This window comes from Delphinapterus leucas, chromosome 11 (genome assembly GCF_059928025.1).
Source record: "Delphinapterus leucas isolate spDelLeu-1000000601 "Yukka" chromosome 11, BTC_Dleu_Yukka2, whole genome shotgun sequence".
NCBI classification, from domain to species: Eukaryota; Metazoa; Chordata; class Mammalia; order Artiodactyla; family Monodontidae; genus Delphinapterus; species Delphinapterus leucas.
The window spans coordinates 40,570,203-40,588,334 of NC_143139.1; the positions used below are offsets into that span (position 1 = coordinate 40,570,203).

At 35.9% G+C, this 18,132-nt stretch overlaps 1 protein-coding gene across 9 annotated transcripts in view; it reads left to right on the forward strand.

Moving 5' to 3' along the window:
- The window catches only part of ATF1 (activating transcription factor 1), a 70,898-nt gene extending 55,867 nt beyond the window's left edge, over positions 1-15,031 (forward strand). For 3 of the 9 annotated variants that reach the window (XM_089920709.1, XM_022572176.3, XM_022572173.2), the window contains 4 exons: positions 5,487-5,617; positions 8,412-8,594; positions 8,680-8,839; positions 13,440-15,024. In XM_089920709.1, coding sequence (XP_089776835.1) covers positions 5,487-5,617; positions 8,412-8,594; positions 8,680-8,839; positions 13,440-13,584 — 619 coding nt within the window. In that variant the 3' untranslated portion in view covers positions 13,585-15,024. Of the gene's footprint in view, positions 1-5,486; positions 5,618-8,411; positions 8,595-8,679; positions 8,840-11,413; positions 11,534-13,439 lie in introns of all 9 variants that reach the window. The other 6 variants (XM_022572175.3, XM_022572174.3, XR_016394924.1 and 3 more) reach the window with 5 other exon arrangements.
- The last annotated feature ends 3,101 nt before the right edge of the window (positions 15,032-18,132 follow it).

Below are 18,132 nucleotides of genomic sequence, written 5' to 3' on the forward strand. Positions count from 1 at the left end.
TTCAGTGTAGGCAGTTTTAATATGTAAGACAGCTATAACATTAATGGGGGAGGATAAAGAGATTTAATATGGTGGTAAAGTTTCTAAGGTTCACTTGAAGGGATAAAATAGTGACTATAAGTAGACTAGGCATCTATACTGTAACACCTAGAACAACTACTAAAGAAACTGTACAAATTTAGTCAAATACACAATAGATATATTAGAGTTTTGAAAAATCTTAACCCAAAAGAATGCAGAATTTTTTAAAAAGATAGCAAATAATAAAATGGTAGATCAACCAATATCAGTAGTTATATTAAGACAGCATGACTTAAACTCACTAAAAGACAGAGATTATAAATAGACACAAAAATCCTCAAGAAAATATTAGTAAACCAAGTACAACAACATATAGACAGTATTATACACCATAATTAAGATTTATCCGAGTGCAAAATTGGTTTAACATTTGAAAATCAATTAATGTAATACATCGTATTTATAGAATAAAAACAAAAAACTTATAGTCATCTGAACAGACACACAAAAAAGCATTTGATGAAATCCAGTACCCTTTAATGATAAAAATTCTCATCAAACAAATAGATGGGAGTTTCCTCAGCCTGATAAAGTGCATCTACAAAAGCCCAGAGCTAACATCATATTTAATGGTGGAAGACTGAATGTTTTCCCCCCTAAGATCAGGCACAAGACAAGGCTGTGAATGTCTGCTCTCACTATTTCTGCTTAACATTTTACTCAGGAAATCAGGTAAGAAAATGAAATGAAAGGCATATTGGAAAGGAAGAAATAAAAGTTTGCAGACGACAATGATCTCATATATAGAAAATCCCAAAGGATCCACTAAAATAGAACTGATAAATAAGTTCAGCAGGGTTGTGGGATACAAAATCAACTGGTTTTCTATACACTAGCAATAAACAATCCAAAAATAAAATTAAGAAAACAGTCCTATTTAAAATAACATAAAATGTATAAAATACTTTAATACTTGAAATTAAATTTATAAATTCAAATTATATAAAACAGAAGTATAATACTTGTGTATTGAAAACTACAAAACCTTGTTGAGAGACATTTTTTAAAAATCTAAACAAAAAGACATCACATGTTTATCAGTTGGAAGACTAAATGTTGTTAAGACAAATAACCCAGTTAAACAATGAAGAAAAGATTTGAATAAACATTTCTCCAAAGAAGATATACAAATGGTCAATAAGTATGTGAAAAACTGATCAACATCATTTGTCATTAGGTTAATGCAAATCAAAATAATGAGATATGACTTCAAACCTAGTAGGATGCCTAAAAAACAAAAACAAACAAAAAACCCATAACAGGTGTTGGTAAGGGGGGCAGTGGCTGTGGAAACAATCTGGCAGTTCTTCAAAATACTGAACATACATACCTTATAAGCCATTACTACTATTGCTATATAAACTGGCTATATTAATATCATACAAAATAAGACTTAAGGGCTTCCCTGGTGGCGCAGTGGTTGAGAGTCCGCCTGCCGATGCAGGAGACACAGGTTCGTGCTCCGGTCCGGGAAGATCCCACATGCCGCGGAGCGGCTAGGCCGGTGAGCCATGGCCGCTGGGCCTGCGCGTCCGGAGCCTGTGCTCCACAACGGGAGAGGCCACAACAGTGAGAAGCGCGTGTACTGAAAAAAAAAAAAAAGCAAACAAAATAAGACTTAAGAGCAAAGAAGATTATCAGAGATAAAGAGGGAGTCAGTTCACCAAGAAGACATAACAATCCTAAATAGGTACGCATCTAACAACAGAGCTTCATAATACATGTATCAAAAACTTACAGAACTGGAAAGCAAAATAAATCCACAGTTATAGCTGAAAATTTGAGTACACCTACCTCAGTATCCGACAGAACTTGTAGCCAGAAATTCAGCAAGATTATAGAACAACTGAACAATACAATCAACCAGTCGGATCTAATTGACATTTTTAGAACACTTCACCCACGTGCACAAAGAACATTCACCAAGAAACACCACATCCTGGATCATAACAAACCTTAACAAATTTAGAAGAATTGAAATTGTGCAAAGTTCTTTTATATTTGAATTAGACTAGAAGCCAGTAAAAGAAAGATAACAGGAAAATCTCCAAACATACAGAAATTAACGCACTTAGAAATAATCCATGGACCAAACAGAAAATCTTAAGGGAAATTAGAAAGCACTGTGAACTTAATGAAAAATGAAAATATCAAAATCTGGAGCTGCAACCAGTGGGAAATAATTAGAGGAAAATTTACCTTATTAAATAAAAACTTATAAAAGAAGGAAAGTCTCAAATCAACAAGTTTCCACTTTAAGAAACTAGGGGAAAAACAAAATAAGGTCAAAGCAAGCAGGAGAAATGAAATAATAGAGATTAAGCGCAGAAATCAGGGAATTCCCTGGTGGTCCAGTGGTTAGGACTCTGCACTTCCATTGCCAGGGGCCCGGGTTTGATCCCTGGCCGGGGAACTAAGATCCTGCAAGATGCATGGCACGGCCAGGGGAGAAAAATAGAGCAGAAGTCAATGAACTTGAAAAGAGAAAACTAATAGAGATAATATAACTGAAAGGTGGTTCTTTGGGGGAAAAAGAATTAGTAAAATTGATAATCCGGTAGCAAGATGGGGGGAATGGTGAATATAAAGGGGAGAGTGGTCAGAGATGAGGTTGGGGAGGTCACAGGGACAAGTTATGGCCTTGTAGACTGTGTCATTTATTCTGATAGGGAGCCACTGCAGATGAGTGACTTGATCTGACTGACATTTTAAAAAGATGACTGGTTGTTGATGATTGGTGTGGAGAATGGAATGTAGCAAGGGAAGGGTAGACTAAAGGAGGAACTGTTAGAGGCTACTGCTGTTCAGTCAAGAGGGCGGTGGCATGGACTGGGGTGTAGCAGTGGAGGTGATGAGGGTGGGTAAGATTCTGGATGTATTTTCAAGATAGAGACAATGGGATTTGTTTATGAATTGGATAAAGGTTGTGAGAAAGAGAGAATGACTCCAAAATTTTTGAAAAACAGTCGATATTTACTGACGTGGGTAAGACTGCAGGCGGTGGAAGGATATCTGACATTAGATTTGGATGTATTAAGTTTGAGGTGCCTATTGAGTGGAAGTATTCAATACACAATTGGATATAGGAGTTTCGAGTTAAGGAGAGAAGTTGAGGAAATATCATTTGAGGGGTCATCAGTATACACAAGGTATTCAAGCCTATGGGACAGATGAGCTCATTAGAAAGAATATAGATAAAGAGAAGTCCAAAAGACTAAGGTTCTCCAAGAATGAGGCAGGAGGATGAGGAAGAATGCAAAACAGTGGCAAATAATATCTCAAAATATAGTAAAAAATAAAGTAATATATATGGGAATGGTAAACAACAATTTAGATAATGGTACTCTTTGAGGGGGGAGAAGAGCAGGGAAAGGAATTGGTAGTGACATTTTGGTGTATCTGTAAGTTAATTCCTATTAAAAATGAGATATCTAAAGCAAACATGGCAAAATACCATCTAATGGTTCTTGGTACATGGTACATTGGTGTTTTATTTTCTGTACTTCTCTTTATGCTCAAAATGTTTCATAACTTAAAATTGAAAAAGAAATGGCCACAGCATTCCACAGTCTCATGCGAGGCTGGCTGCTCAAGACCATGCAGGCAGCTTGTTAAATGGATTCTGGAGCTCTGTCCACTCAATCATTAGGGTTACCAGTTGGGAATCTGAATTCAGTAAACCTCTCCAGCTGATTCTGGTACATAAGCAGGTTTAGGAACCACTGTGACAATTCTACAGATGGCTAACACAGAGTCCTATAGGACTGCCACCTCTCTTGCTCTCTGTGTGGGACTTCTGTTAGTACAGTCTACACTTGCAGGTCTTTTTGGGAAGACTGTCCAGAGTAAAGAGACCAAGCTGGAGAAGGATCTTCAACGTGTGGTAAGAGAACAGCTGAAGGATCTAAAATTATTTGGCCTCCAGTAAAGAAGACCTGTAGCAGTTGTCAAATATTGCAAAGAAGGACATGGATATATTGGGTCGGCCAAAAAGTTCATTCGGGTTTTCCTGTGAGATGTGATGAAAAACCCGAATGAACTTTTTGGCCAACCCAATTAGGGTAAAGCTTAACTTTCTCTAGCTTCATTGGGTGGAATTAGCTTTGAGTCTAAATAAGGATGAGCTCTAACCATCCAAAAATTGAATAGTTTGCTTTTTGGAAGTTGTAGATGAATTATTCCTGGAAGTAGAGGCTGTTAGCAATGCTAGAGAATTCCTCCACTGGCTGGAGGGTTAGCATAGATAACAGAAAGATCCCTTTTAATGCTGAGCGTTTTTTTTTTTTCCTTTGTGATTCTTTTTTATTATTGTTTCCACACAAGTAGTTCAGGTTTTCTGATTTTTCTACAATAAACACAGAATTCTTGAGTAAACATTTTTTTCCTTTTCTTTTTTTCCCCAGAAACAAAATTATGCTCCCTCCATCCCCAGCTGTGTTTTGGAAGACCTTTCTTCTCAGCAAGGCATCTTTTTCCATCCCCTTATTCTTGCCATGAGTCCCTTTTTTTTTTTTTTAACCAAGTCTGAGGGATGCCTGTGGAATCAAATGTACTTCTTGTTAAAATAAGCAATTTTATTTATCACTGATAACTCTGCATTTTTATAGTAGTATTTTTTTTGTACTTTCCATCAAAGTTAGGAAAATGGGGTTTTCCCCCCAGTTATACATACATATATACCTTCTTTTTCATATTCTTTTCCATTGTGGTCTATCACAGGATATTGAATATGGTTCCCTGTGCTATGCAGTAGGACCTTGTTGTGTATCCATTCCATATATACCAGTTTGCATCTGCTAACCCCAAACTCCCAATCCATCCCTCTCCCACCTCACTCCCCCTTGACAACCACCAGTCTTTATAGTAGTATTTTTTTTTATTTTAATTTTTTGGCCACACCACGTGGCATGCAGGATCTTAGTTCCCCAACCAGGGATCGAACTGTGCCCTCTGTAGTGGAAGCACGGATTGTTCCACTGGAACTACTGGACCACCAGGGAAGTCCAAAATTTAATCTTTTTAATAAAGGTCACTGACACTATTTAGAAAATGAATAGTACTTTGTTAATTAATGAAATACCTCACAATGGAGCCATCTCTCCTGTAGGGGAAGGAGACATTTTATACCTCTACAAGGGCCTTGTATATTGAAAGGCACCCTGTATGGGTATTTGCTCAGTGTCTCTTTTCATGTCGTCATAAACTAAAATATAACCAGCCTGCTAATAAACAAAGTCTAGTTTGTGCTAAAACACAGTATGTGCTAAACAAAGGATTCCTTGACATAAGAGTTTAGGTGTCTACCAGATTACTGTATTTTTAACCTGAGATTTAAAAGGTTTAGTAATTTCTTTGTAAAGCTGTCCTCATCACCAACAGTAATAATAGAGCTCTATTTTTCACAGAAAAATTTTGAAAGACCTATCTTCTGAAGATACACGGGGCAGAAAAGGAGACGGAGAAAATCCTGGAGTTTCTACTGTCACTTCTATGTCTGTTCCAACTCCCATCTATCAGACTAGCACCGGACAGTACAGTACGTATAGGAATAAATTTCCCACCCGATAGACACACAAAAACTAACCTTTCTGTTTGAAGAAGTGGTGTGTAAACTGTCATACTTTAATAGTGATGATTATTAAAGGATAACATTTTGAGCCAGAAATAATGCAAAGTTCTTTTTCAGTATTATCTCATTTATTCCTTACAACAACTTTGTCGTGAGGTGGGCAGTTATCAATTTATGAGGGAACTGAGGCTTAGAGTCAGATAATATCCCTGAAGTCATACAGCTTGTAAGTGATACACGGCTTGTAAATGATATACTTACTTTAGGGTATAAGTCTGTGAGTTTTGACAAATGCATGGAGCTGTCTAAGCACCACCACAATCAAGACACTCCATCACCCCAAGAAATTCACTTGTGCTGTGTCCGTTTGTAGATAATCTCTCCCTCCTCTCCTAACCCCTGTTCTTCAAGTTTTATTGGTGTCCCATCTGACCACCTGTCACCATCTCCAGTCATCCTCTCCACCACCTCAGTCTACACTCTCATCTGAATTACTGCAGTATCCGATTGGTCATCTTGCTTCCATTCTTGCTCTAATACTTTTCCATATCTCAGCCAAAGCAATTTATTTAAAATGTCAGATCACACCATTCTTGCTCAGAATCTTCCAGTGACTTTAGACTAGGTCCCACAAAGCATTACATTCAGGATCTGGCTTTGCCTGCCACTCTGATCTCATCTCCTACCACTTGATGCCATTCTGGCCACACAGACTTTCTTGCTGTTCCTTAACACATGAAGCTTGTTTCTACCTCAGGATCTTTGGAGGTGTCATCCCTACTACCTGCGCGTTCTTCACCAGATCCTCACATGCCTTACATCCTCACTTTTTATAATTACGTATAAATGCCATAAAATATAGTAGCTTAATTACAGAATGTATATAATTATAGATTAGCTTATTTATGATCTGTTCTCAAGGAATGTAAGTTCACAACTATAACCCTGGCATACAGGGCCTGGTGCATGTAGGCTTTCATTAAAATGTGTTATGATTTTAAGAATATATGTAGAATATTTCTGTGAGGACACATAAGAAACTGGGAATAGCGGTTGCAAGGAAGGAAACTTAGGAGCAGAGAGCAGAGGCAATTGGGAGGTTCACTTTTCATTTTAAACAAAACTGAATTTTTTTTTTTAATCATATACATGTATTGCTATTTCCAAAAAAATTTTTTAAGGCAGCATATTAGCAAGTTAAAAGTTATGATATATTAAATGGTTTATTATTCTAAACCCATTAAAAATTAGAATTATGAAAACTACAAAGAAACTTGGGCTAATATTTCATATGTTACAACTGAAGTAAGTACAGTACAAGTCATATTTAGGGCAGCATGATCCAGTAGAACTTGACGATGCAAATGTTCTGTATTTGCATTGTCTAGTACAGTAGCTGCTAAACTATGTGAATACTGAGCACGTGACGTGTGGCTGGTGAGACTGAGGAACTGCATTTTTTATTTTAATTTTAGTTAATTTAAATAGCCACGCATGGCTCATGGCTACTGTATTGAACAGTACAGTTGAGTTCTTCAAAGAAGTAAATTCAACCAGGTAAATACACATGTTAAGCAAGTACAGGAAGACAGGTTGCAAAAACGAAAATATTCTGTATTAACATATATATTTAACATCAAAAGATGTGTATCTATAATGTGTGTAAATAAACCTATTTTGATATTTATATATCAATCTGTGTGAGCATAGGAAAAGATTAGGAAGGTTGTGCACCAAAATAATGTTTACCTCAGGAGGGGGGTGGGGAGTGGACAGTGGAATAAATAGGGATAATGGGACTTTTTATATACATATTTATATATGTATGTAATGTGTGTTGCAGGGAAGGAGATTGAAAGTAATTCCTAGTATAAGTTTAAAAGAAATCTCTGAATCTAAAAAATATATATATATTTTTTTTTTTGCGGTACACGGGCCTCTCACTGCTGTGGCCTCTCCCGTTGCGGAGCACAGGCTCCGGACGCGCAGGCTCAGCGGCCATGGCTCACGGGCCCAGCCACTCCGCGCCATGTGGGATCTTCCCGGATCGGGGCACGAACCCGTGTCCCCTGCATTGGCAGGCGGACTCTCAACCACTGCGCCACCAGGGAAGCCCCTAAAAAATTTTAATGTCTTTACTTCTAAAGTCATTTTATAAATTAAAGTATATGGGAATATTTGTTGTGTGGTAGTAGGGAAAGGATAAGGGTAATCAGAAACAGTGGTCACCACTAGAGAGCGGAGCTAAGAAATAGTATGAGGATTTACTTTTTCTTTATGTAACCTTTTATCCTTTTTGAATTTTCTTCCATAGGCACACTTACCTATTCAAAAATATTTTAAAATACAATCTTTTTAATGCCTTTAAATAAAAATTACAAACTATGTTAATATTGCCTACTACTTATTTTTCCTTTAAAAGTTTGTCATCGGTGGTAGCCTCTTCTAATGGCCCAAAATTGCTGTGACAACATTAACAATTAGCATAGAATGCTCTATAGAGCCCCAAATGGGTTCTGACCAATCAGTTATTGTACAGTCTGAGACTAAATTTAAGATTAGTGCATCTGAAATACAAAATTTTCTGAAGAAATGCCGTTTTACTTGTTTTACATATAGCTCACCCAAAGTAGTCAACAGTTATCAAGTGGAATTGCATTTAAACCTGTTTTAATAAATAGCAAATTTTTTTTTTTGCCAATCCTTTGTCATTAGTGTGTTGTACAGCCTTATATTAGCTATGTTCTCTCTTTGGTTTAAGTTGCCATTGCCCCAAATGGAGCCTTACAGCTGGCCAGTCCAGGCACAGATGGAGTACAGGGGCTTCAGACATTAACCATGACAAATTCAGGCAGTACTCAACAAGGTACAACAATTCTCCAGTATGCACAGACCTCTGATGGACAGCAAATACTTGTGCCCAGCAACCAGGTGGTTGTACAAAGTAAGTTTGCTTAACTATCTATGGAAAGCATCACAAAGTACTTTCAAAGACACTTATAAATTAACTCATTCTTTTGACCACACAGCTGCATCAGGAGATATGCAGACATATCAGATCCGTACCACACCTTCAGCTACTTCGCTACCACAAACCGTGGTGATGACATCTCCCGTAACCCTTACATCTCAGACAACTAAGACAGATGACCCCCAACTGAAAAGAGAAATAAGGTTGATGAAAAATAGGTAGGTAGTAAAATTATACTATCAGAATGGGTAATGTTTTTATAAATCTCAAAATATAACCAGATATTAACTGAGATTGTATATTAGAAACAAGGAGAGGGGATTATATCAACATTATTTTAAGAGTTTTAGATTATGTCTAGTGGATCAGTGAGTCCCTTTGCATAGTTTCTTTATTTAATATATGACCTAGAGTTCTTCCATTTTTATTGTGTCCTTTGAATAGCACTGTTAAGCAAAACTTTTCAAACAATATATTTTGTTCTTATTCAGATGACAAAGTTAAGTGAAAATAATAATTTGCTGCTTGCTGTTGACCAGAGTAAGAATAGGCAAGAATTAGTAGGATTCTGCATAATACCTAATATATTTCTGGATACAGAATTGCTCTTAAAAATGAATTTTGATCATGAAATATAGTAGTCATTTAACCCCCAGAAACATTTGTTTGTTTTGAATGTATTTTAAACATTGCTATATGCACTACATATACATCAGGCATTAAAAATCACTAGTTCTTTGAGAAAAAGAATATGATGGGTAGCCTTCTGCAGTGTGTTCAAGGGAAAAGAAAAGACACCAGTAAACTATATTAGAAACAAAAAAGGGTAAATAGCCACAGATACAACAAATTTTTAAAATTATAATAAGGTTCTATTTTCAGGTCCTCTCCAGTAAGTTAGAAAATTAGAATAAAGGATAATTTTCTAGAGCAATAAAAATTACCATAAAAGGACCAGATGGATACATTTCATTACTTCAAGATAAAATGTTTCTTTACTAAAAACAAGAGGAAGCATCACTGTAAATGACTTGGTAACGAGGCAGGGACCATCTGTTGTTTTGGAGGTTCCAACAAATACAAGTAAATGAAGTAAGTTATGTAAATTATTAGAAAAGAATTGTATCTTGTTGCTGATGATATGATTGTGTACCTAGGAAACCCAAAAGGCTTGTTAAAAATGACTAGAGTGTGACTTCTCTTTCTGACAGTGTAACCTCAGCTACATAATAAAAGCTTGATGAAATATAAAAACCATCCTTTTAAATGACTGGATGAGCATGCAGAAAGTAAGAGAAATCTATTGAGGTTAGATATGCGAACCAGAAGCCCAGGACCATGATGTTAAATAAGCACTTAAGCAGCCCCTGTATATCCTAGGGATAAATTCAGATCTTTGTAATTGGTATAGCTTTGGTATGCAGAGGGGACTCAGGACAGAGCCTGGGGCCTCTGCAGGCTGGAGAACTGGATCACAGATTATTTTTCACGAGGTCAAGACCCAAGAAGTACTACATCCATAAGCTGAGAATTGTAATTTAAAACGTTAGTGCCCCCAATTGGAGAAAGCAACTTCAACACAGGGTCTAATGAATTCCCATACATTGAGTTCTAACAAATATAAGTTGAAAAATCAGACTACCCAAGGAATTAGGCCTCCATTATATGTGCCAACCCCTTAGGCAACTGTCACAAAAAATTATTTCCATTTTTTTGAGATGAGGAAACTGAGGCCTAGAGAAGTTGTTACTTGACCAAGGTTACACTGCTTAGTAACTGATAGAGGTAGGGTTTAAATTCATGGGTCCAAGTTTTAGAGTCCAAAGTCTTAGGGAATCCCACACTGCCTTTCAGGAGCGAGAGTCAGCAGAAAGAGCAGACGACAGAATAAGTTTTGTGAAGTCTTAGTAATCTAGTGGAGAGAGGGAAAGAAGTATGTCTTTTGTATTTAAAAAAAAGGATGTCATTGTAAATCATCAAAGCTCAAGAGACTATAAAAATGATAAAAATTGGAGAGGAAAAATAAAACTATTATTATTAGCAAAGATATATTCATCTGCTTAGAATATCCAGGAAGATCTATCTGCAAACTATTTGAAATTGAAAAAGAACCAGTTCTTTTCAACATTTGTACCAGAAGCCCTTGCCAGTTTAGTAAAACAGGAAAAGGGAGGGGAAATTACAAGGATTTAAATGAAAAAAATAGAAACTATTACTATCTTTTATACGATTGCTTGATTTAAAAAAAAAACCAAATGGACTTAGAGAAAAATTATTGTAAGTAATGAGTTTACTAGATACAAAATCCGTTTTCAAAAATCAACTGTAGGGCTTCCCTGGTGGTGCAGTGGTTGAGAGAGTCTGCCTGCCGATGCAGGGGACGCGGGTTCATGCCCCGGTCTGGGAAGATCCCACATGCTGCGGAGCGGCTGGGCCCGTGAGCCATGGCTGCTGAGCCTGCGCGTCCGGAGCCTGTGCTCCGCGGCAGGAGAGGCCACAACAGTGAGAGGCCCGCATACCGCAAAAAAAAAAAAAATCAACTGTATTTCTTCACATCATCAATAAAGAGTTTGGTAAATAATTATTTAAAAGATATCATTTATATTATCAATAAATAAAATATGTGAGAATAAATCTAACAAAAGCTGTCCAGGACATTTACAGAAAACATTGTAAAATGTTTTTGAAAGACATTAAGGAAGATCTAAATAAATGGAGAAATATACTATGTCCATAGATATGGAAACTCAGTATTATAAAGATGACTATTTTTCCCCCCAATTGATCCATAGATTCAATGCAGTTCCAATCAAAACCCAAACAGGTTGTTTGAAGAAATTGACAAGTTGATACTAAAATTTGTAGAAGAGTAAAGGGCCAAGAGCAGCCAAAATATTCCAGACAAGAATAAGGTGAGGAGATATCAAGTTTTGTTTAAAGCTGTGGTAATTCAAATCATGTTATATTGGCATTGAGATAAACAAAATCACCAGTGAAATAGAGTAGGGAGCTCAGAAACAGATCTGTGAATACATGAAACCCTGGTAGGGCAGATTACTGGGGGAAGGAGGGACTCCAAATAAATGGTGCTAAGATAGTTAGTTATATGTGAAAAAACATATTGGATTTCTTCCTCACACCATACACAAAAATCATACTAAATGAATGAAAGATGAAATTTTAAAAACTTTTAGATGAAAATGTATAATCTCATGGTTTCAAGTATAAGGAAGATTCCTTAAAACAACACACATAAACACAAAATAATTAACATGAAAAATTGATGAATCCTCATTAAAATGAGTAACTTCTTTTCATCAAAAGATAAAGTGAATGAAAATATAAGCTTCAAACCTACAGAAGATATTTGCAACATATCTAACCAAAACCAAACAGATTTGTTTGAAAAAATATAAAGATCTTCTGAATTAATCAGAAGTACAACCCAACTGAAAAAATGTTGAATATATTTTTGAAATGATACTGACACAACTCCACATCTGGAGGAAAATTAAATTGGACTCCTATTTTATACCATATACAGAAGTAATTGCAGATGGATTAAAGACTTAACTGTGAAAATTAAGCAATAAAATCTTTAAGATAAAATTTAGAGAGAAATACATAGTGTATCACATTTTAATCTAAGCCAAGAAAGAGTTTAAAAAAGAGCATTTATTGCATTAAGAAATAAAAATATCAGAAATCAAGTGGTAGATTAGAAAATAATGTAGAAACAGATAAAGGGTTACTGTGTATAATGCACTGAGAGTTCTTAGGTTGTTCATCTTTCAAATAATTTCTAATTGTAAAATGGGCAAAATGTATGAATGGAAAAGGGTATGAATAGGCAAATTATGTAAGAGCAGATCTGAAAGACCGTTAAATTTTTGAGAATATGCTCAATCACACTAGTAGTTAGGGAAGTGAAAATTAATTAACAATGAAATGTCCACATGGCAAAGAACTGTGTACCAGTATATCAATAGAAACATCATTAAAATAGTATGTGTAAAAAAAGCAAGTTGCAGATAATATCTACAGTCCATAGTATAAAAAATACTCAAAATAATACTTTTTACTTCTATATGTATGTAAAACTTGAATGTAAATCCATAGAAATATTCTAACAGGACATGTACAAAACTGAGAATGAAAGCACTGTCTGTAATTAAAACTCAATAAATAAAAATTAGAGAGCCTATGTGCCAAAAGTGAATAAGAGGACCCATAAATTTCATTTCTTGGTATTTATCCAAGAGAAATGGGACATATGTTCACAAAGAGACTGGCATAAGAACATGCATAGCAGCCAAAACTAGAAAACAGCCCAAGAGAATGGATCAACAAATTGTAATGATATTCATACAGTGGAATATGCCCAACAATATAAAGGAACAAACCACTGCACAGTAACACAGATAAACCTCAAAAATATACTGAGTGAAAGGAGATGAGACACAAGAGTACATTCTGTATGACTCTGGTATCTGAAGTTCTAGAATAGGAAAAATTTCATCTATGGTGATAAAAATCAAAACAGTAGTTGCTTGGGGAGATGAACGGGCATGAGGGAACTTTCTGGGGCAATAAAAATGTATGTCTTGATGAGTGGGTGGGTTATACAGGTATATGCATTTGCCAAAACTGATTGAATTCTGCACTGAAGATCATTGTGTTTTTCACTGTATATAGATTATACCTTAATTTTTTTTAATGAGGAAAAAATGATGACCAGGGAAGATTACTGAAGTGCATTTACCATTTAAGGAATGTGAACTTTTTTCTAACATTGGTTTTTTTAATGCTTACATTTAGAGAAGCTGCTCGAGAATGTCGCAGAAAGAAGAAAGAATATGTGAAATGTCTGGAAAATCGAGTTGCAGTCCTGGAAAATCAAAATAAAACTCTAATAGAAGAGTTGAAAACTTTGAAGGATCTTTATTCTAATAAAAGTGTTTGATGCTTAAGAAAGAACATATTTTGTGGACTTGCCTAAAAATTAGACGGAATTTCTTTTCTTTTTTAGTGGAGTTTTATGAATTAAAAGGTCAAAAATGAAGCTTTTATTTAGGCTTTTGCAACTCAAAGATAAATATCTTATGCAAGAGATCTGGTGACAGAGGATAAAGTGGAAAAAGACCTCAAGGAGGTTACTGGCACAACTGGAAGCTCTGTAAAAATTAAACATACTCAAGAAACAAGAAATGAACTTTCACAAATTCAAATTTTCTAAATAACAATAGTTGTCATATTCCAAAAATGGCAGATAAGATGAAATTTGATAAATCAGATTTTTAAAAATAAATCAATTTACCCTATAGGTTTGCATTTCTTACCATTTCCTAAAATTTACCTTTTTCAATTGTGTGTGTGTGCAACTTCTGCCAATAAATTCTAAATTACAAATAGAAAAAAGCTAATATACAACTAAATATATAAACTGTGTGTTCTGATTATGTATACTTGCTCTATCATCAGGTCTTAAATGGGTTTTTAAAAGTTTGTTTATTGGACTTGAGAGGATTTTTGAGACTGGGTTAACTATTTTTGAGGCCTTGTCCTAAAAGGCATCTAAGGTACATGAATGGAGTGTGGTGATTTTTGTAACATTTTTTTATCAGAATGGAAAGAGAATTGTTTAAAAGCTTGATACTTTTAAATGGTTTGTTTTTTGGTTACTCTGGGAATGGTGATTTTCTACAAATATTTAATAAATTGTTTTTTGATTCTATATTCTGTATGCAGTTAAATATACATTACTTATTCTGTTGTGCTTTAATAGAATGGAATGTTTACAGGCCCTTGAGATGTTAGAGTATTTTAAAAACCTTCTGAAGATGCATACCAAAGTTTTCCAAGAGGATTTTATCATTGGTTTAATGTAAGGTTTATCAGATTCTAAAACAGTACAGTTACTAAGGCAATTTTATGTGAGAGACTATTTTGTAATGTAGTGAATGGTACATTTATAAGAAATGTGACTGCCAATATATTTTTATAGCTAATCTTTATAAATTCTAAAGTTGAGTTTTTAATGATTATTTTAAATGTTTATATAGTTTGTTAGTAAAAAATATTTTGCATCTCAAAGTATCATTTTTATATTATAGGAAGTAAAGTTTCCAGATTGGCTAATATTTGAATTGTAAGTTTTGTATGCAGTTTATCCAGAGTTCAAAAATACTGTCAGCACACCAGTGTTTAACCTCTGTATTCCAATTTGTATACACTTTGAAATTGTACTGCAAAACTATTGTGTGCTTCTTATACAATATGTATCATATTGTTGTCTATGAAATTAAAGGACATTTGATAAAAATTAAGTTTGCCGAATGTAAAATATATTGCTTGATATACGAATGACAAGCTTCCTGATAGCCATTGTGTTAATTATACTAACTATAGTGCATTTCTAGTTTTAAAATGAGGATAAATTTACAAATCTGGGCTACACTACCTATTTTAAGAAGGGGATATGTTTATATGTTTTGATTCAGTCAGAACCAATTATAACAAACTGAAGATAGCTAAATATTTTGTTCTACAAGTGTTTAGGACATGGTTAAGGAGCCTGTCATGTAGAAATCTTCACCTAACAGATAAATTTGGGATTAATCCTAGTAAAATTTTTCATTAACAGCATCTTTTAAAATGGGATTTTGTTGACTTGGCAGCAGTTTATGTAAAGAAATATAAAGTCTGATCACCAGTGGGATTACTTCTATCCCTGTCGTGTGTAAAGCCTGAGTCTCAAAATAGTCACCCATTAGGCTAAAGAATATTAGGAGGTATGGGGTCAGTGGGTTATATCCAGAGTGTTTTAAAAGATAATATATTGGGTATGTGTTGTGTTTGGCTCCAGTAGCCTAGCTCTTAGTACCTTAACAACTGGACATCCACACATATTTGTAAATTCTCCACAGCCTACACATTGCTGGTATAGGGCCTTGCTCACTAGATAATGTTACCTAGTTTAGCTATATGTAACAGGCATGGGCAAGCCACTGAGGATTCCATAAATGCATACCAAATTATCTTCCTAGATGTTTTTCTAATTTGAATTCAGTGTGGGGCTTATGATACTTTAAAGGTGATTGTAGTACAAACCTGAAATTATTAGACTTCAGAAATCCATCAGACCAAAGAAATTAGTTCCTTAGTTCAATTTACTATTTTAAATAATCAATTTACTAATTTGTTATATTGATGGAAATACATTATTGCCCAGGAACACATCTTGAGCATATAAAATATGATAACCCTTTAATTTTATTGAACAGAGCAGGGGTCCCCAACCCCCAGGCCATGGACCAGTACGGGTCCATGGCCTGTTGGGAACCAGGCCACACAGCAGGAGGTGAGGAGCGGGCCAGCGAGCGAAGCTTCATCTGTATTTCCAGCCACTCCCCATCGCTCACATTACCTCCTGAGCTCCGCCTCCTGTCAGAATCTAGTGTGGCAGCATTAGATTCTCATAGGAGCACAAACCCTAATGTGAACTGCACATGTGAGGGATCTAGTCTGCGTGCTCCTTATGAGAATCTAATGCCTGATGATCTGAGGTGGAGCTGAGGCAGAGAAACTAGCGCTGGGGAGTGGCTGCCAATACAGATTATCATTAGCAGACAGATCTGACTGCAGAGAGACCATAATAAATCAACTGCTTGCAGACTCATATCAAAACCCTATCAGTGAGTGACAAATGAAAACAAGCTCAGGGCTCCCACTGATTCTGCATTATGGTGAGTTGTATAATTATTTCATGTATTACAATGTATTAATAATAGAAATACAGTGCACAATAAATGTAATGTGCTTGAATCATCCCAAAACCATCCCCCCCAGGGTCTGTGGAAAAATTGTCTTCCACGAAACTGGTCCCTGAGGCCAGAAAGGTTGGGGACCGCTGGAATAGAGCATAAAGAATGGGCATGTTTTAGAGCTTTGGAAATCTTACCATATACATTTAATCATTCAGCAGTTATTATATTGAAGTTACTAGTTAAACCTGTGTTTTTCTCCAGTTAAAATGTATTATGCCTTGGACACTACATAATGATTAAGAAAAAGACATAACAATTGTAGATATTTATGCACCCAACAAAGGAGCACATCAATACATAAGGCAAATGCTAACAGCCATAAAAGGGGAAATCAACAGTCACACAATAATAGTGGGGGACTTTAACAGCCCACTTACACCAGTGGGCAGATCATTCAGACAGAAAATAAGGAAACACAGCCTTAAATGACACACTAGACCAGATGCACTTAATTGATATCTTCAGGACATTCCATCCAAAAGTAGCAGAATACATTTTCTTCTCAAGTGCACACAGAACATTCTCTAGGATAGATCACATCTTGGGTCACAACTCAAGCCTTGGTAAATTTAAGAAAACTGAAATCATATCAAGCATCATTTCCGACTACAACACTATGAGATTAGATATCAACTACAGGAAAATAAAGTGAAAAAACACAAACAAATAGAGGCTAAGCAATACGCTACTAAGTAACCAAGAGATCACTGAAAAAATCAAAGAGGAGATCGAAAAATACCTAGAAACAAATGACAACGAAAACACACGACCCAAAACCTACAGGATGCAGCAAAAGCAGTTCTAAGAGGGAAGTTTATAGCAATTCAATCCTACCTCAAAAAACAAGAAAAATCTCAACCTAACCTGACACCTAAAGCAATTAGAGAAAGAACAAAAAACAAAGCAAAAAAAAAAAAAACACCCCCAAAACAAAACAAAAAACCCCCCACACAGTATAGCAGGAAAGGAATCAAAAAGATGAGAGCAGAAATAAGTGAAAAAGAAATGTAGAAAACAACAGCAAAGATCAGTAAAAAGCTAAAAGCTAAAAGCTCATTCTTTGAGAAGATAAACTAAGTTGATAAACCATTAGCCAGAATCATCAAGAAAAAAAGGGAGAAGACTCAAATCAATAAAATTAGAAATGAAAAAGGAGAAGTTACAGGGCTCCCCGGTGGCGCAGTGGTTGAGAGTCCACCTGCTGATGCAGGGGACATGGGTTCGTGCCCCGGCCCAGGAAGATCCCACATGCCGCGGAGCAGCTGGGCCCGTGAGCCATGGCCGCTGAGCCTGCGCGTCTGGAGCCTGTGCTCCGCAACAGGAGAGGCCACAGCAGTGAGAGGCCCGTGTACCACAAAAAAAAAAAAAAAAAAAAAAAAGAGAAGTTACAATGGACACCACAGAAATACAAAGGATCATAAGAGACTGCTAGAAGCAACTATATGCCAATAAAATAGACAACCTGGAAGAAATGGACAAATTCTTAGAAAAGTACAACCTTCCAAGACTGAACCAGGAAGAAAGAGAAAATATGAACAGACCAACCGCAAGCACTGAAATTGAAACTGTGATAAAAAATCTTCCAACATGGGCTTCCCTGGTGGCGCAGTGGTTGAGAGTCCGCCTGCCGATGCAGGGGACACGGGTTCATGCCCCGGTCCGGGAAGATCCCACATGCCACGGAG